The following is a 22071-nucleotide window of genomic DNA, read 5'->3' on the forward strand; positions in this document are numbered from 1 at the left end:
AGGTTGTAAAGCTGAAACAGATATAACATACTCTGTCTCTGTCTCTCTCAGGTTGTAAAGCTGAAACAGATATAACATACTCTGTCTCTGTCTCTGTCTCTCTCAGGTTGTAAAGCTGAAACAGATATAACATACTCTGTCTCTGTCTCTGTCTCTCTCAGGTTGTAAAGCTGAAACAGATATAACATACTCTGTCTCTCTCTGTCTCTGTCTCTCTGTCTCTCTCTGTCTCTGTCTCTCTGTCTCTCTCTGTCTCTCTCTCTGTCTCTCTCTGTCTCTCTCTCTGTCTCTGTCTCTCTGTCTCTGTCTCTCTCACTGTCTCTCTCTCTGTCTCTCTGTCTCTGTCTCTCTCAGGTTGTAAAGCTGAAACAGATAGAACATACTCTGAATGAGAAGCGTATTCTAACGGCTGTCAGCTTCCCTTTCCTGGTACAAGTAGAGTTCTCCTTCAAGGTACACACTATCTCTGTGTGTGTGTGCATGTGTGTGTATACCAAACATTAGGAACCCCTTCCTGATATTGACTTGCACCCCTCCCCCCTTTTGCCCTCAGAACAGCCTCAATTCGTGGGGGTATGGACTCTACAAGGTGTTGAAAGCGTTCCACAGGGATGCTGGCCCATTGTTGACTCCAATGCTTCCCACAGTTGTGTCAAGTTTGCTGGATGTCCTTTGGGTGGTGGATCATTCTTGATACACACGGGAAACTGTTGAGCGTGAAAAACCCAGCAGCGTTGAAGTTCTTGACACAACGGTGCGCCCGGCACCTACTACCATACCCACTACCATACCCACTACCATACCCCTCCCCTCCCCTACCACCCCACCCATACCACTACCATACCATACTACCATACCCCACTACCATACCCACTACCATACCCAAAATACCATACCACTACCCATACCATACCATACACCATAACCACTACCATACCCATCCATAACCCACTCCCATACCCATCCCATACCCACTACCATACCACTACCATACTACTACCATACCATACCATTCCCACTACCCATACATACCCCACTACCATACCCACTACCAACCACTACATACCCACTACCATACACCATACCCACTACCATACCCACTACCATACCCACTACCATACCCACTACCATACCCACTACCATACACCATACCCACTACCATACCCACTACCATACCCACTCCCATACACCATACCCACTACCATACCACTACCATACCCACTCCCATACACCATACCCACTACCATACCCACTACCATACCACTACCATACCCACTACCATACCCACTCCCATACCCACTCCCATACCCACTACCATACCCACTACCATACCATACCCACTACCATACCCACTACCATACCCACTCCCATACACCATACCCCACTACCATACCCACTACCATACCCAATCCCATACCCACTACCATACCCACTCCCATACACCATACCACTACCATACCACTACCATACCCACTCCCATACACCATACCCCTACCATCCCACTCCCATCCCCCTACCATACACCATACCACTACCATACCCACTCCCATACACCATACCCACTACCATACCACTCCCATACCCACTACCATACACCATACCATACATACCATACCATACCCACTCCCAACCATACCATCCCCATACCCACTACCATACCCACTACCATACACCATACCCACCTACCCATACCATACCATACCCACTACACTCCCACACTCCCATCCCACTACCATACCCACTACCATACCCACTACCATCCCACTACCATACCACTACCATACCACTACCATACCCACTACCATACCACTCCCATTCCCACTACCATATCCACTACCATACCACTACCATTCCCCACTACCATACCCACTACCATACCCACTACCATTCCCACTACCATACCCACTACCATACCCACTACCATTCCCACTACCATACCCACTACCATACCCACTACCATACCCACTACCATACCCACTACCATACCCACTCCCATACCCACTACCATACCCACTACCATTCCCACTACCATACCCACTCCCATTCCCACTACCATACCCACTCCCATTCCCACTACCATACCCACTACCATACACCATTCCCACTACCATACCCACTACCATACACCATTCCCACTACCATTCCCACTACCATTCCCACTACCATACACCATACCCACTACCATACCCACTACCATTCCCACTACCATACCCCTACCAAACCCACTACCATACCACTACCATACCACTACCATACCCACTACCATACCCACTACCATTCCCACTACCATACCCCTACCATACCCACTACCATACCCACTACCATTCCCACTACCATACCCACTACCATTCCCACTACCATACCACTACCATACACCATACCCACTACCATACACCATACCACTACCATACACCATACCCACTACCATTCCCACTACCATACCACTACCATTCCCACTACCATACACCATACCCACTACCATTCCCACTACCATACCCACTACCATTCCCACTACCATACCACTACCATTCCACTACCATACCACTACCATACACCCATACCACTACCATACCATACCCACTACCATTCCCACTACCATACCACTACCATACCCACTACCATACACCATACCCACTACCATTCCCACTACCATACCACTACCATTCCCACTACCATACCACTACCATACACCATACCCACTACCATACACCATACCCACTACCATACCCACTACCATTCCCACTACCATACCACTACCATACCACTACCATACCCACTACCATTCCCACTACCATACCACTACCATTCCCACTACCATTCCCACTACCATACCACTACCATACACCATACCACTACCATACACCACACCCACTACCATACCCACTACCATTCCCACTACCATTCCCACTACCATACCCACTACCATACCACTACCATACACCATTCCCACTACCATTCCCCCTACCATTCCCACTACCATACACCATACCCACTACCATACACCATACCCACTACCATACCACTACCATTCCCACAACCATACACCATACCCACTACCATACCCACTACCATTCCCACTACCATTCCCACTACCATTCCCACTACCATTCCCACTACCATACCCACTACCATACCACTACCATACACCATACCCCACTACCATACACCATACCCACTATCATACCCACTACCATACCCACTACCATACCACTACCATACACCATACCCACTACCATACCCACTACCATTCCCACTACCATACCACTACCATACACCATTCCCATTACCATTCCCACTACCATTCCCACTACCATACCACTACCATACACCATACCCACTACCATACCCACTACCATTCCCACTACCATACCCACTACCATACCACTACCATACACCATACCCCTACCATACCCACTACCATACCACTACCATACACCATACCCACTACCATTCCCACTACCATACCCACTACCATACCACTACCATACACCATACCCACTACCATTCCCACTACCATACCCACTACCATACCCACTACCATACCACTACCATACACCATACCCACTACCATACACCATACCCACTACCATACACCATACCCACTACCATTCCCACTACCATACCCACTACCATACCACTACCATACACCATACCCACTACCATTCCCACTACCATACCCACTACCATTCCCACTACCATAATATACCACTACCATACACCATTCCCACTACCATTCCCACTACCATACCCACTACCATACCCACTACCATACCCACTACCATTCCCACTACCATTCCCACTACCATACCCACTACCATACCCACTACCATACCCCCTACCCCACTACCATACCCACTACCATACCCACTACCATACCATACCCACTACCATACCCACTACCATTCCCACTACCATACCACTACCATACACCATTCCCACTACCATTCCCACTACCATTCCCACTACCATACCACTACCATACACCATACCACTACCATACCCACTACCATTCCCACTACCATACCCACTACCATACCCACTACCCATACCACTACCATTCCCCCTACCATACCCACTACCATACCACTACCATACACCATACCCACTACCATACCACTACCATACACCATACCCACTACCATTCCCACTACCATTCCCACTACCATACCCACTACCATACCACTACCATACACCATACCCACTACCATTCCCACTACCATACCCACTACCATTCCCCACTACCATACCCACTACCATTCCCACTACCATACCCACTACCATACCACTACCATACACCATACCCACTACCATACACCATACCACTACCATACACCATACCCACACCCATACCACCATACCATACCCCTCACAATTTCCCACTACCATACCCACTACCATACCACTACCATACCCATTACCCACTACCATTCCCACTACCATACCCACTACCATACCCACTACCATACCACTACCATACACCATTCCCACTACCATTCCTACTACCATACCCCATACCCCCTACCATACACCATACCCACTACCATACACCATACCCACTACCATTCCCACTACCATACCCACTACCATACCACTACCATACACCATACCCACTACCATATACCATTCCCACTACCATACACCATTCCCACTACCATTCCCACTACCATTCCCACTACCATTCCCCACTACCATACACCATTCCCACTACCATACACCATTCCCACTACCATACCCACTACCATACCCACTACCATACCACTACCATACCCACTACCATACACCATACCCACTACCATACCCACTCCCATTCCCACTACCATACCCACTACCATACCCACTACCATTCCCACTACCATACCCATTCCCACTACCATACCCACTACCATACCCACTACCATACCACTACCATACCACTACCATACCCACTACCATACCCACTACCATACCCACTACCATACCCACTACCATTCCCACTACCATTCCCACTACCATACCACTACCATACACCATACCCACTACCATACCACTACCATACCCACTACCATACCCACTACCATACCACTACCATACCACTACCATACCCCATACCCACTACCATACCCACTACCATACCACTACCATACCCACTACCATTCCCACTACCATTCCCACTACCATACCACTACCATACACCATACCCACTACCATACCACTACCATACCCACTACCATACCCACTACCATTCCCACTACCATTCCCACTACCATTCCCACTACCATACACCATACCCACTACCATTCCCACTACCATACACCATTCCCACTACCATTCCCACTACCATTCCCACTACCATACCCACTACCATACCCACTACCGTACCACTACCATACCACTACCATACACCATACCACTACCATACCCACTCCCATTCCCACTACCATACCCACTACCATACCACTACCATACACCATACCCACTACCATACCCACTACCATACCACTACCATACCCCATACCCACTACCATACCACTACCATACACCATACCCCCTACCATTCCCACTCCCATTCCCACTACCATACACCATACCCACTACCATACCACTACCATATCCACTACCATACCCACTACCATTCCCACTACCATACCCCCTACCATACACCATACCCACTACCATACCCACTCCCATTCCCACTACCATACACCATACCCACTACCATACCACTACCATACCCCATACCCCCTACCGTACCCCCTACCATACCCACTACCATACCACTACCATACACCATACCCCCTACCATTCCCACTACCATACACCATACCCCCTACCATACCACTACCATACACCATACCCCTACCATACCCACTACCATACCACTACCATACCCACTACCATACCCACTCCCATTCCCACTACCATACCCACTACCATACACCATACCCCCTACCATACCACTACCATACACCATACCCACTACCATACCTACTACCATACCCACTACCATACCCACTCCCATTCCCACTACCATACCCACTACCATACACCATACCCCCTACCATACCCACTACCATACCCACTACCATATCCACTACCATACCCACTACCATACCCACTCCCATTCCACTACCATACCCACTACCATACACCATACCCCCTACCATACCCACTACCCATACCCCCTACCATACCCACTACCATACCCACTACCATACCCACTACCATACCACTACCATACCACTACCATACCACTACCATACCCCCTACCATACCCACTACCATACCCACTACCATACCACTACCATACCACTACCATACACCATACCCACTACCATAACCTGTTCAAAGACACTGAAAACTTTTGTCTTGCCCATTCACCTTCTGAATGACACATACACAATCCATGTCTCAAGGCTCAAAACTCCTTCTTTAACCTGTCTCCTCCCCTTCATCTACACTGATTGAAGTGGATTTAACAAGTGACATCAATAAGGGATCATAACTTTCACCTGGATGCACCTGGTCAGTCTGTCATGGAAAAAACAGGTGTTCATAATGTTTTGTATACTCAGTGTACGTCTGTGTGTCTGTTTCTGTGTGTGTGTGTCTGTTTCTGTGTGTGTGTGTGTGTGTGTGTGTGTGTGTGTGTGTGTGTGTGTGTATCAGTAACAGATCCTGTCTGTTCTGCAGGACAACACTAACCTGTACATGGTGATGGAGTATGTACCTGGTGGAGAGATGTTCTCTCATCTACGACGAATCGGCAGGTTCAGGTACGTCTACACAGCAGAGCTGAGCAGTCTGAAATCCCACTCCTCGCTCACAGAGCGGTCCGGCGCTCAACTCCTCGCTCACGGAGCGGTCCGGCGCTCAACTCCTCGCTCACGGAGCGGTCCGGCGCTCAACTCCTCGCTCACATAGCGGTCCGGCGCTCAACTCCTCGCTCACAGAGCGGTCCGGCGCTCAACTCCTCGCTCACGGAGCGGTCCGGCGCTCAACTCCTCGCTCACGGAGCGGTCCGGCGCTCAACTCCTCGCTCACAGAGCGGTCCGGCGCTCAACTCCTCGCTCACGGAGCGGTCCGGCGCTCAACTCCTCGCTCACGGAGCGGTCCGGCGCTCAACTCCTCGCTCACGGAGCGGTCCGGCGCTCAACTCCTCGCTCACTGAGCGGTCCGGCGCTCAACTCCTCGCTCACGGAGCGGTCCGGCGCTCACGTCCTTTCCCTCGCTAAAAATCACACGACTACCGCTCCAAATTCACTCCATTCATTTTGTTGTATAAAAAAAGCTCCTTTAACAAACTCCTCATCTACTTTTGTGACTTTGTACCGTTTGGTTTTGAAGCAGGCTGTCTTAAGAAGCTTCAACATCCTGTCATATGCTATTGAACCAGGAACTAGCTGATGATATGCTGCTGCTGTGTTAAAAACGACAGTATTTTTCTCTCATTCGTTGACGATCAGATACTTCAGTCGGTTCTGTTGTCCTCACATTTATCAGTTGATAGACAACTTAACACTGTTACACACTTAGACTACTGTTTTTTTAACAATAGCCTAAATAAACATCTCCTGTAAACATCTCCTGTAAACATCTCCTGTAGACATCTCCTGTAAACATCTCCTGTAAACATCTCCTGTGCTGCTGCATGGGTCCATTGGTTGTCTTACTGTCTGTTACACAGGCTGTGACCTATTTCTTGGTTGACTCATATCAACATCTCTGCATGTGGGGTAGGCTAAAGAAATACAACCGAATAGGCCTAATTAAAAGAGCAGTGATGATGGAAATGCTAAATGCTAAAGTGCTGGGTAGAGCATATGACTGGAGCTGGTGGCTGAGAGGCCGACACTCCAAACATTTTTATATCCGCTCCTCGCTCCACTCCACTCCACACACACACACACACACACACACACACACACACACACACACACACACACACACACACACACACACACACACACACATATATATGCTACTGGATTGGGCTAGATTGTAGATTATATTCAAATTCAATGCAATAGAATAGATTCAAGTCTATCCTCCTTGATTCTGTTCTACTGTGTTCTATTTAGTTACTGTAGTACTGTCATCTATTCTACTGTATTCTATTTAGTTACTGTAGTACTGTCATCTATTCTACTGTATTCTATTTAGTTACTGTAGTACTGTCATCTATTCTACTGTATTCTATTTAGTTACTGTAGTACTGTCATCTATTCTACTGTATTCTATTTAGTTACTGTAGTACTGTCATCTATTCTACTGTATTCTATTTAGTTACTGTAGTACTGTCATCTATTCTACTGTGTTCTATTTAGTTACTGTAGTACTGTCATCTATTCTACTGTATTCTATTTAGTTACTGTAGTACTGTCATCTATTCTACTGTGTTCTATTTAGTTACTGTAGTGCTGTCATCTATTCTACTGTATTCTATTTAGTTACTGTAGTACTGTCCTCTATTCTACTGTATTCTATTTAGTTACTGTAGTACTGTCATCTATTCTACTGTATTCTATTTAGTTACTGTAGTACTGTCATCTATTCTACTGTGTTCTATTTAGTTACTGTAGTACTGTCATCTGTTCTACTGTGTTCTATTTAGTTACTGTAGTACTGTCATCTATTCTACTGTGTTCTATTTAGTTACTGTAGTACTGTCATCTATTCTACTGTGTTCTATTTAGTTACTGTAGTACTGTCATCTATTCTACTGTATTATATTTAGTTACTGTAGTACTGTCATCTATTCTACTGTGTTCTATTTAGTTAATGTAGTACTGTCATCTATTCTACTGTGTTCTATTTAGTTACTGTAGTACTGTCCTCTATTCTACTGTGTTCTATTTAGTTACTGTAGTACTGTCCTCTATTCTACTGTATTCCATTTTGTTACTGTAGTACTGTCCTCTATTCTACTGTATTCTATTTAGTTACTGTTCTACTGTCATCTATTCTACTGTGTTCTATTTAGTTACTGTAGTACTGTCATCTATTCTACTGTATTCTATTTAGTTACTGTTCTACTGTCATCTGTTCTACTGTATTCTATTTAGTTACTGTAGTACTGTCATCTGTTCTACTGTATTCTATTTAGTTACTGTTCTACTGTCATCTGTTCTACTGTATTATGTTTAGTTACTGTTCTACTGTCATCTGTTCTACTGTATTATGTTTAGTTACTGTTCTACTGTCATCTGTTCTACTGTATTATGTTTAGTTACTGTTCTACTGTTGTTGTCTTCTCTGCTTATTTGCTTATTCATCTCTCTCTCTCTTTCTCTCCCTTCCTCTCTCTCTTTCTCTCTCTCTTTCTCTCTCCCTTCCTCTCTCTCTCCATCTCTCTCTCTCTCCCTTCCTCTCTCTCTCGTGTAGTGAGCCTCATGCTCGGTTCTACGCGGCTCAGATTGTCCTCACCTTTGAGTACCTGCACGCCCTGGACCTCATCTACCGAGACCTGAAACCGGAGAACCTGCTCATAGACCAGCAGGGCTACATACAGGTGACATAGCATGACATAGAGCTACATACAGGTGACATAGGACGATATAGAGCTGCATACAGGTGACATAGGATGACGTAAAGCTACATACAGGTCATTTAACCTGATGTAGGGCTATGAACAGGTGACATAAACCGACATAAGGCTATGTACGGGCTACACACATTAGGTTGTAATATTTTTATTTAGGATGTTATAAACGGGACAAAACCGAGGCGGGGAATCAAAGGATTGTTGACAACATGTAAACTATATTTCCTCTCCAAGTCTTCATTGAAAAAAGACAAATGTGCACAATAAGCACTTGTTTCTCAAATACAGAGCATTCAGAAGGTATTCAGACCCCTTGACTTTTCCAACATTTTGTTACATTTACAGCCTTGTTCTAAAATGAATTAAATCGGTTTTTTTCCCTCATCAATCTACACGCAATACCCCATAATGTCAAAGCAAAAACAGGTTTTTAGTTTAAAAAAATACTTAAATATCACATTTACATAAGTATTCAGACCCTTTACTCAGTGCTTTGTTGAAGCACCTTTGGCAGCGATTACAGCCTCGAGTCTTCTTGGGTATGATGCTACAAGCTTGGCACACCTGTATTTGGGGAGTTTCTCCCATTCTTCTCTGCAGATTCTCTCAAGCTCTGTCAGGTTGGATGGGGAGTGTCGCTGCACAGCTATTTTCAGGTTTCTCCAGAGACGTTATATTGGGTTCAAGTCCGGGCTCTGGCTGGATCACTCAAGGACATTCAGAGACTAGTCCGAAGCCACTCCTGCATTGTCTTGGCTGTGTGCTTAGGGTCGTTGTCCGGTTGGAAGGTGAACCTTCTCCCCAGTTTGTGGTCCTGAGCGCTCTGGAGCAGGTTTTCATCAAGGTTCTGTCTGTGCTCCATTCATCTTTCCCTCAATCCTGACTAGTCTCCCAGTCCCTGCCGCTGAAAAACATCCCCACAGCATGATGCTGCTACCACCATGCTTCATTGTAGGGATGGTGCCAGGTTTCCTCCAGAGGAGATGCTTGGCATTCAGGCCAAATAGTTCAATCTTGATTTCATCAGACCAGAGAATCTTGTTTCTCATGATCTGAGAGTCTTTAGGTGCCTTTTGGGAAAACTCCAAGCAGGCTGTCATGTGCCTTTTACTGAGGAGTGACACAGCATTCTGCAGCGATACGCCATCCCATCTGGTTTGCTTAGTGGGACTATCATTTGTTTTTCAGGACAACGACCCAAAAAACACCTCCAGGATGTGAAAGGGCTATTTGACCAAGAAGGACAGTGATGGAGTGCTGTATCAGATGACCTGGGCTCCACAATCACCCGACCTCAACCCAATTGAGATGGTTTTGGATGAGTTAGAACGCAAAGTGAAGGAAAAGCAGCCAACAAGCGCCCAGCATATGTGGGAACTCCTTTAAAACTGTTGGAAAAGCATTCCTCGTGTAGCTGGTTGAGAGAATGCCAAGAGTGTGCAAAGCTGTCATCAAGGCAAAGTGTGGCTACTTTGAAGTATATAAAATATATTTTGATTTGTTTAACACTTTTTGGGGTTACTACATGATTCCATTTGTGTTATTTCATAGTTTTGTTGTCTTCACTATTATTCTACAATGTAGAAAATAGTACAAAACCTTGAATGAGTAGGTGTGTCCAAACTTTTGACTGGTATTGTATATACATACTGAATGTAAATAAGGTTTTTATGTTTTATGAATTTGCTGACATTTCTAAACCTTTTCACTTTGTCACTATGGGGTATTGTGTATAGATTGATGAGGAACCTTTTTTATTTAATCCATTTTAGAAAAAGGTCATGGGATCTGAATACTTTCCCAATGCGCTGTGTAGTATGTACATCGTTCCAGTTGTTGGTTAGCTAGCTGGCCGATTTGAGCCATATTAGGATAGACGTGACGAGTGAAAACACCTCAAAACAAGACATGGCATCACTAACAAGATAAAACTAGTTGAAACGAACCACCTACTGTTCCCCACACGGCAGGTCCTTGTCATTGTTGCTTTCTGGCCGTTCAGAATCACAACAACACAAGGACTTCTGCCCCATCAACGTCCGTGCATGGTTTTTGGGACGTTGTCAGCTAACCGTCTGGTATAAACCCTTCCTGTGTTTACAAACATTGCCGCACGAGGGCAGAAACATTGCCGCAAGAACGGCAGCAAAAAAAATACTTTATTTACATGTTGCTTATGAGTGCATTTCACACTACTTTTGGATTATAATTGGATTTTATATGAATTTCCTGCCTAATATAATGTTTGTGTCATCATCGCAAATCAACTGCATTATACTTTGAAAAAAAAAACACTTCAGCTTCAACCAGTAAAATGGCTCTTTGGCTAGCTTTTGCTACAGCCTATATCAATGAGTGTTAGCATTCTAGCTAATAACTGCTGCATCCAAATTATTTATTTTGCAGAGATCACGACCAAACATGATCTTAGTGACTGTTCAAGCAAGAATCAAAACATCATTGTAAGCATATGAGAACCCCCCCAAAAAGTGAATTTGTTTAGAAGTAATAAAAACTTAAATCAAAGATATGTTGAATGGGAGCAGATGGCGAAGGCTTTCTCACTGCCGCCAAGAGTGACGTCAGTGTGTCTTGTCCTGTAAAGGGTTCTATTACGTTCACTTACTGTATATGTCTGTGTACCAGGCTGTACAACAGTGGTTTATAGCGCAGTCTCTGCTTCCCCCTAGTGGGAAACTGTGGTACTGCAGATTCCTCTGTAGCTACTATTTAACTACTGCATAACTGCTGTCTTTATAACTAAATATTTCCCTCCTCCTGTCTCTCTCTCAATTCAATTCAAAGGACATTATTGGCATGGGAAACATATGTTAACATTGCCAAAACAAGTGAAATAGATAATAAACAAAGGTGAAATAAGAAATCACAAATGAACAGTAAAAATTACACTCACAAAGTTTCAAAGGAATAGAGACATTTCAAATGTCATTATGGCTATGTACAGTGTTATAACGATGTGCAAATAAATATGGGTTGTATTTTCAATGGTCTCTCTCTCTCTCAGGTGACAGATTTTGGTTTTGCTAAGCGTGTGAAAGGTCGAACCTGGACACTGTGTGGAACCCCAGAGTACCTGGCCCCAGAGATCATCCTCAGCAAGGTGAGCCGCAGTGGCGTAGCACTGAATGGGATTCTGTGCAACTACTGTAATGGAACCAAAATGGAGGAGGCAGCTGTCCTGTGGCTTAGCACTGAATGGGTTTCTGTGCAACTACTTTACTGGTATCAAAATGGAGGAGGCAGCTGTCCCTGAGGCTTTACTTTACTACAGACCTCAGATACTTTCTCTCTCTACCTCCAAACCTCAATGTAACACACAACATGTTAAATCTCCTCTCTCCCTCTTTACCTCCCTACCTCCCTTCCTCTGTCCCTCCCTCCCCCCTCCGTCCCTCCCTCTCCCCCTCCCTCCTTCACCCTCTCTCCCCCTCCCTCCTTTCTCCCTCTCCTCCTCCCCTCCCTCCCCCCTCCGTCCCTCCGTCCCTCCCTCCTTTCCCCTCTCTCCCCCCTCCCTCCCATCCCCTCCTTCCCCCCTCCCTCCTTTCTCCCTCTCCCACTGCCCTCATTCCCCCTTCTTCCCTCCCTCCTCCCCTCCCCTCCCCTCCCTCCCCCTTCCCTCCCTCCTCCCCTCCCTCCTCCCCTCCCCCTTCCCTTCCCTCCTCCCTCTCTCTCCCTCTCCAGGGGTATAACAAGGCGGTAGACTGGTGGGCATTGGGTGTGTTGGTCTATGAGATGGCAGCCGGTTATCCTCCCTTCTTCGCTGACCAGCCCATACAAATTTACGAGAAGATCGTCTCTGGGAAGGTGAGCTGGGCTAGTGTAACAGACATAAGTACGTGCCGTAAGATCCCTCCATAGCTAGCTTGAAATGTCGCCAATGGAGCTATCCAATAGGATCCTTTTCTAGAGCACAACTGGTTGGCGCGTTGTTAAGGAGGGCGGTCACGTGTGTTAGCGAGGCAGAGGGCTCTGGGTTTGGGATAGTTTACCAGAGAGGGAATAAGCTAATACTGCTAAACTAGCATACTGACTGGGTTTCACTAGGCTGTGTTGCAAGTGGCACCTTTCCCTTTATGAACTACTTTTGACCAGGGCCATATCACCCGTTTCCCTTTATGAACTACTTTTGACCAGGGCCATATCACCCGTTTCCCTTTATGAACTACTTTTGACCAGGGCCATATCACCCGTTTCCCTTTATGAATACTTTTGACCAGGGCCATGGCACCCGTTTCCCTTTATGAATACTTTTGACCAGGGCCATATCACCCGTTTCCCTTTATGAACTACTTTTGACCAGGGCCATATCACCCGTTTCCCTTTATGAATACTTTTGACCAGGGCCATATCACCCGTTTCCCTTTATGACCTACTTTTGACCAGGGCCATATCACCCGTTTCCCTTTATGAACTACTTTTGACCAGGGCCATATCACCCGTTTCCCTTTATGAATACTTTTGACCAGGGCCATATCACCCGTTTCCCTTTATGACCTACTTTTGACCAGGGCCATATCACTTTGTGTGTAACACTTTGCACTATTGAAACATACATGCAACTATAATATATCGACTATAATCAAAGCATTATTTCAAAAACACAACTCGAGTTTCATTCCAAATGTCCCAGTCAGGAACAAAGTGTGTTGCGTGGAGTGTGTGATGACACGGCCGTCAGAGAAGGTAGGGTCACACAGGGAGATGATCTGCTCACACCTCTCTTCTGTAGAGACGCTGAATGTCGCCTAAAAGTGACCAGCTTGCATCCCTGGGTAGTCTCTCTTTGGACTCAGTGCTTCAGTGTTCTGACACTCCTAGAATGGATCCCTATGGGCCCTGTTCAAATGTAGTGCGCTATTTAGGGCATAGGATGCCATTTGGGACTTCTACCTACCCTACACTATATATATACATTTGAAGTTGTTTTTCAACCACTCCACAAATGTATTTTTAACAAACTATAGTTTTGGCAAGTCGGTTAGGACATCTACTTCATGCATGACACAAGTCATCTTTCCAACAATTGTTTACAGACAGATTATTTCACTTATAATTCACTGTATCACAATTCCAGTGGGTCAGAAGTTTACATACACTAAGTTGACTGTGCCTTTAAACAGCTTGGATAATTCCAGAAAAATGATGTCATGGCTTTAGAAGCTTCTGATAGGCTAATTGACATCATTTGAGTCAATTGGAGGTGTACCTGGGGATGTATTTCAAGGCCTACCTTCAAACTCAGTGCCTCTTTGCTTGACATCATGGGAAAATCAAAAGAAATCAGCCAAGACCTCAGAAAGAAATGTGTAGACCTCCACAAGTCTGGTTCATCCTTGTGAGCAATTTCCAAACGCCTGAAGGTACCACGTTCATCTGTACAAACAATAGTACGCAAGTATAAACATCATGGGACCACGCAGCCGTCATACCACTCAGGAAGGAGACGCGTTCTGTCTCCTAGAGATGAATGTACTTTGGTGCGAAAAGTGCAAATCAATCCCAGAAAAACAGCAAGGACCTTGTGAAGATGCTTGAGGAAACAGGTACAAAAGTATCTATATCCACAGTAAAACGAGTCCTATATCGACATAACCTGAAAGGCCGCTCAGCAAGGAAGAAGCCACTGCTCTAAAACTGCCATAAAAAAAGCCAGACTACGGTTTGCAACTAAACATAGGGACAAAGATTGTACTTTTTGGAGAAATGTCCTCTGGTCTGATGAAACAAAAATAGAACTGTTTGGCCATAATGACCATTGTTATGTTTGGAGGAAAAAGGGGGAGGCTTGCAAGCCGAAGAACACCATCCCAACCATGAAGCATGGGGGTGGCAGCATCATGTTGTGGGTGTGCTTTGCTACAGGAGGGACTGGTGCACTTCACAAAATAGATGCCTTCAGGAGGGAGGAAAATTATGTGGATATATTGAAGCAACATCTCAAGACTTATTTCAGGAAGTTAAAGCTTGGTCGCAAATGGGTCTTTCAAATGGACAATGACCCCAAGCAATGACCCCAAAGTTGTGGCAAAATGGCTGAAGGACAACAAAGTCAAGGTATTGGAGTGGCCATCACAAAGCCCTGACCTCAATCCTATAGAAAATGTGTGGGCAGAACTGAAAAAGCTTGTGAGAGCAAGGAGGCCTACAAACCTGACTCAGTTACACCAGCTCTGTCAGGAGGAATGGGCCAAAATTCACCCAACTTATTGTGGGAAGCTTGTGGAAGGCTACCCAAAACGTTTGACCCAAGTTAAACAATTTAAAGGCAATGCTACCAAATACTAATTGAGTGTATGTAAACTTCTGACCCACTGGGAATGTGATGAAATAAATCAAATCTGAAATAAATCATTCTCTCTACTATTATTCTGACATTTCACATTCTTAAAATAAAGTGGTGATCCTAACTCACCAAAAACAGAGAATGTTTACTAGGATTAAATGTCAGCAATTGTGAAAAACTGAGTTTAAATGTATTTGGCTAAGGTGTATGTAAACTTCTGACTTATATATACTGCTCAAAAAAATAAAGGGAACACTTAAACAACACATCCTAGATCTGATTGAAAGAAATAATCTTATTAAATACTTTTTTCTTTACATAGTTGAATGTGCTGACAACAAAATTACACAAAAATAATCAATGGAAATCCAGTTTATCAACCCATGGAGGTCTGGATTTGGAGTCACACTCAAAATTAAAGTGGAAAACCACACTACAGGCTGATCCAACTTTGATGTAATGTCCTTAAAACAAGTCAAAATGAGGCTCAGTAGTGTGTGTGGCCTCCACTTGCCTGTATGACCTCCCTACAACGCCTGGGCATGCTCCTGATGAGGTGGCGGATGGTCTCCTGAGGGATCTCCTCCCAGACCTGGACTAAAGCATCCGCCAACTCCTGGACAGTCTGTGGTGCAACGTAGCGTTGGTGGATGGAGCGAGACATGATGTCCCAGATGTGCTCAATTGGATTCAGGTCTGGGGAACGGGCGGGCCAGTCCATAGCATCAATGCCTTCCTCTTGCAGGAACTGCTGACACACTCCAGCCACATGAGGTCTAGCATTGTCTTGCATTAGGAGGAACCCAGGGCCAACCGCACCAGCATATGGTCTCACAAGGGGTCTGAGGATCTCATCTCAGTACCTAATGGCAGTCAGGCTACCTCTGGCGAGCACATGGAGGGCTGTGCATCCCCCCAAAGAAATGCCACCCCACACCATGACTGACCCACCGCCAAACCGGTCATGCTGGAGGATGTTGCAGGCAGCAGAACGTTCTCCACGGCGTCTCCAGACTCTGTCACGTCTGTCACGTGCTCAGTGTGAACCTGCTTTCATCTGTGAAGAGCACAGGGCGCCAGTGGCGAATTTGCCAATCTTGGTGTTCTCTGGCAAATGCCAAACGTCCTGCACGGTGTTGGGCTGTAAGCACAACCCCCACCTGTGGACGTCGTGCCCTCACACCACCCTCATGGAGTCTGTTTCTGACCGTTTGAGCAGACACATGCACATTTGTGGCCTGCTGGAGGTCATTTTGCAGGGCTCTGGCAGTGCTCCTCCTGCTCCTCCTTGCACAAAGGTGGAGGTAGCGGTCCTGCTGCTGGGTTGTTGCCCTCCTACGGCCTCCTCCACGTCTCCTGATGTACTGGCCTGTCTCCTGGTAGCGCCTCCATGCTCTGGACACTACGCTGACAGACACAGCAAATCTTCTTGCCACAGCTCGCATTAATGTGCCATCCTGGATGAGCTGCACTACCTGAGCCACTTGTGTGGGTTGTAGACTCCGTCTCATGCTACCACTAGAGTAAAAGCACCGCCAGCATTCAAAAGTGACCAAAACATCAGCCAGGAAGCATAGGAACTGAGAAGTGGTCTGTGGTCACCACCTGCAGAACCACTCCTTTATTGGGGGTGTCTTGCTAATTGCCTATAATTTCCACCTGTTGTCTATTCCATTTGCACAACAGCATGTGATATTTATTGTCAATCAGTGTTGCTTCCTAAGTGGACAGTTTGATTTCACAGAAGTGTGATTGACTTGGAGTTACATTGTGTTGTTTAAGTGTTCCCTTTATTTTGTTGAGCAGTGTATATGCTACCGTTCAAAAGTTTGGGGTCACTTAGAAATATCATTTTTTTGTTGTTGAAAGAAAAGCACATTTTTTGTCCATTAAAATAACATCATCAGAAATACAGTGTAGACATTGTTAATGTTGTAAATGACTATTGCAGCTGGAAACGGCAGATTCTTTAAAAATGGAATATCTACATAGACGTACAGAGGCCCATTATCAGGAAACATCACTAGTTTTTTCCAATGGCATGTTAGCTAATTCAAGTTTATATCATTTTCATAGGCTTAGCACAGCTGAAAACTGTTGTTCTGATTTCTCGCATGGAATATCCTTCATTTCTCAGAACAAGAATAGACTGACAAGTTTCAGAAGAAAGTTCTTTGTTTCTGGCCATTTTGAGCCTGTAATCGACCCAACAAATGCTGATGCTCCAGATACTCAACTAGTCTAAAGAAGGCCAGTTTTATTGCTTCTTTAATTAGAACAACAGTTTTCAGCTGTGCTAACATAATTGCAAAAGGATTTTCTAATGATCAATTAGCCTTTTAAAATGATAAACTTGGATTAGCTAACACAATGTTTCATTGGAACACAGGAGTGATGGTTGCTGATAATGGGCCTCTGTACGCCTATGTAGATATTCCATAAAAAATCTGCCGTTTCCACCTACAACAGTCATTTACAACATTAACAATGTCTACACTGTATTTCTGATCAAATTGATGTTAATCTAATGGACAAAAAATGCGCTTTTCTTTCAAAAACAAGGATGTCTAAGTGAACCCAAACTTTTGAACGGTGGTGTGTGTGTGTGTGTGCGTGTGTGTGTGTGTGTGTGTGTGTATTTGCCTGTATATTCGCCTGTCTAGTCATTTTAGATCAGCACTGAGATGAGAACCTGGTTTGCCTTTTCCTTCTAACATCTCTCCTCCCCCTCTCCTTCTCTACTCTCCCACACTACCACTCCCCCTTCCTCTCCTCCTCTCCTCCCCCTCTCCATCCTCCACCCTCTCCTCTCCTCCCCATCGCCTCCTCACCCCTCCTCCCTCCTCCTCCACCTCCTCTCTTCCACCTCTCCTCCCCCTCCTCTCCTCCGCCCTCCTCTCTTCCCCCCATCTCCTCCTCTACTCCCCCTCTATACTCTCCCACACTACCACTTCCCCTTCCCTCCTCCTCTCTTCCCCCCTCTCCTCTCTTCCCTCCTCTCCTCCCCCTCTCCTTCTCTACTCCCCCACACTACCACTCCCCCTCTCCTCTCCTCCTCTATTCCTCCTCTCCTCTCTTCCTCCTCTCCTCCCCCCTCTCCTTCTCTACTCCCCCACACTACCACCCCCTCTCCTCTCCTCCCCCTCTCCTCTCTTCCCTCCTCTCCTCCCCCCTCTCCTCCCTCCTCTCTTCCCTCCTCTCCTCCCCTCTCCTCTCCTCCCCCAGGTGCGTTTCCCCTCCCACTTCAGCTCTGACCTGAAGGATCTGTTGAGGAATCTACTACAGGTGGACCTGACCAAGCGCTATGGCAACCTGAAGAACGGCGTCAACGACATCAAGGGACACAAGTGGTTCGCCACCACTGATTGGATCGCTGTATACCAGAGAAAGGTGAGAGGTGGGGCCTAACTGACATGTAGGGTACAGCACAATTCCAGGTAACTTTCTCAAAATGACCAGGTTTTCCAGAAATCCCCTTTGATCAAAGGACTTAACCCTCATTTCTCCTGTAAGGCGCTCTGGATAAGAGCTAAATGAATGTCATGTAAACAAATGTATTGATATGTTTCAATATGATAATTATACAGGAATCTGGTTTAGTAAAATGCAGTGATTGTTTGATAGATTTTTCAATATTTCTGTTTTATTCCTCTTCCTGTGTGTGTGTGTGTGTGTGTGTGTGTGCGTGCGTGTGCGCGTGTAGGTGGAGGCCCCGTTCGTTCCTAAGTTCAAAGGCCCAGGTGACACCAGCAACTTTGAGGAGTACGAAGAGGAGGAGATCAGAGTCTCCATCAGTGAACAATGTGCCAAGGAGTTCACTGACTTCTAGACCCAATCAGATAGAGAGGGATTGAAGGAAGAAGATAGGGAAGGAGGGAGAGAAGGAAGGAGAGAGGGAGAGAGATAGGGAGAAGGAAGAAGGGAGGGAGAGAAGGAGAGGGAAGGAAGGAAAGAGGGAGAGAGGGCGAAGGAGAGGGAGAAGGAAGGAAAGAGGGAGAGAGATAGGGAGAAGGAAGAAGAGAGAGAAGGAGGGAGAGAGGGAAGGTAAACTGGAGTACTGTCTCCTGTTGAATCACAAGCACCAGCTACGAGAGGGAGAGAAGAAGAGAGGAAGATACGGAGAGAAGAAGAGAGAGGAGAGTAAACCAGCAGTGTTCCCCTTTCTGTCCCATTTGTGGTTTTTCTACTGTTATTTATTTATTATTTAGTCTCTTTCTATGCTTCATCCTTTATGGAGTGTTGGAGTGGGACCTGTCTCTGTAACAACTGTCTCCTAACTACCATATTGGGACAGGGACCTGTCTCTGTAACAACTGTCTCCTAACTACCATATTGGGACAGGGACCTGTCTCTGTAACAACTGTCTCCTAACTACCATATTGGGACAGGGTCCTGTCTCTATAACAACTGTCTCCTAAGTACCATAATGGGACAGGCACCTGTCTCTGTAACAACTGTCTCCTAACTACCATATTGGGACAGGCACCTGTCTGTAACAACTGTCTCCTAACTAACATATTAGAACAGACAACTGTCTATGTAAAAACTGTCTCCTAACTACCATATTGGGACAGGCACCTGTCTCTGTAACAACTGTCTCCTAACTACCATATTGGGACAGGCACCTGTCTCTGTAACAACTGTCTCCTAACTAACATATTAGAACAGACAACTGTCTATGTAAAAACTGTCACCCAACTACCATAATGGGACAGGGACCTGTCTCTGTAACAACTGTCTCCTAACTACCTTATTGGGACATGGACCTGTCTCTATCTCAACTGTCTCCTAACTACCATATTGGGACAGGCACCTGTCTCTTTAACAACTGTCTCCTAACTAACATATTGGGACAGGCACCTGTCTCTGTAACAACTGTCTCCTAACTAACATATTAGAACAGACAACTGTCTATGTAAAAACTGTCACCTAACTACCATAATGGGACAGGGCCCTGTCTCTATCTCAACTGTCTCCTAACTACCATATTGGGACAGGCACCTGTCTCTGTAACAACTGTCTCCTAACTACCATATTGGGACAGGCACCTGTCTCTGTAACAACTGTCTCCTAACTACCATATTGGGACAGGCACCTGTCTCTGTAACAACTGTCTCCTAACTACCATATTGGGACAGGGCCATTCTCTGTAACAACTGTCTCCTAACTACCATATTGGGACAGGGCCATTCTCTGTAACAACTGTCTCCTAACTACCATATTGGGACAGGGCCATTCTCTGTAACAACTGTCTCCTAACTACCATATTGGGACAGGCACCTGTCTCTGTAACAACTGTCTCCTAACTACCATATTGGGACAGGGCCATTCTCTGTAACAACTGTCTCCTAACTACCATATTGGGACAGGCACCTGTCTCTGTAACAACTGTCTCCTATGTACTAGGCTAGCATATTGCTCCACACATACTGGTATGCTTTCTGAATGGCCCCCTGTTCCCTATATAGTGCACTACTTTTGACCAGACCCCTATGGGCTCTGGTCAAAAGTAGTGCACTCTAAAGGGAATAGGGTGCCATTTGGGACAAACGCACAATACTCTGCACTCACCCCACCCTTCCCCTCTCCTACCCCCCCCTGGCGTGTGTCGTCCCCCCCCCCCAGGTGGACCAAGCTCGAGGAAGCTACAGAAGGTCTTGATGTTATTGTTTCCAGTCTGGTGTGTTCTTCCTGTCCTTGTGTTAATACATACACTCAACTGTACACTTCTGTCTTGACACTAGTTCCGTTCAGATGAAATAATAATAATATGCCACATAGCAGATGCTTCTATCCAAAGTGACGGTCAGGTGTTCTGTTGTCTGGGTGTGCCCAGCGGGAATGGAACCTCTAGTGCCGTGATGCTCTTATCAACTGAGCCTCGGGGAACCAGTTCATGTTCTGCCTTCTTAATGACCTGAATTCCTTTTCTCAAATCCGGCCTAGTAGTTTACTCATTCTCACGTTAAACACATCACAACTCATTTGACATCTTGTATTAGAAAGGTGTAATTACATTCTCTAACTCAGTTGTCCAGGATTGGAAATACCATTATATTATCATTATTATTATTGTTATTATTATTATTACATTGTCTTAACACTCTTCTCCTTTGAATACAATTCCATATTCTCTTCTACTCTTTAATGTTGTGTACTGTCGCCTAATATCATAGGGCACGTCCCAATGACACCATATTCCCTACTTAGTGCACTACTTTTGACCCAGACCCTATAGAGCTCTCTG

At 45.6% G+C, this 22071-nt stretch overlaps 1 protein-coding gene across 1 annotated transcript in view; it reads left to right on the forward strand.

Moving 5' to 3' along the window:
- The window catches only part of LOC115178387 (cAMP-dependent protein kinase catalytic subunit alpha), a 29244-nt gene extending 9565 nt beyond the window's left edge, over window positions 1-19679 (forward strand). Inside the window, exons 4-10 of the mRNA XM_029739554.1 lie at window positions 355-453; window positions 6670-6752; window positions 9361-9487; window positions 12546-12641; window positions 13223-13345; window positions 19050-19214; window positions 19528-19679. Of these exons, the coding sequence (XP_029595414.1) occupies window positions 355-453; window positions 6670-6752; window positions 9361-9487; window positions 12546-12641; window positions 13223-13345; window positions 19050-19214; window positions 19528-19653 (819 nt within the window). The 3' untranslated portion in view covers window positions 19654-19679. The remainder of the gene's footprint in view (window positions 1-354; window positions 454-6669; window positions 6753-9360; window positions 9488-12545; window positions 12642-13222; window positions 13346-19049; window positions 19215-19527) is intronic.
- The last annotated feature ends 2392 nt before the right edge of the window (window positions 19680-22071 follow it).

This window comes from Salmo trutta, chromosome 38 (genome assembly GCF_901001165.1).
Source record: "Salmo trutta chromosome 38, fSalTru1.1, whole genome shotgun sequence".
Lineage (NCBI taxonomy): Eukaryota > Metazoa > Chordata > Actinopteri > Salmoniformes > Salmonidae > Salmo > Salmo trutta.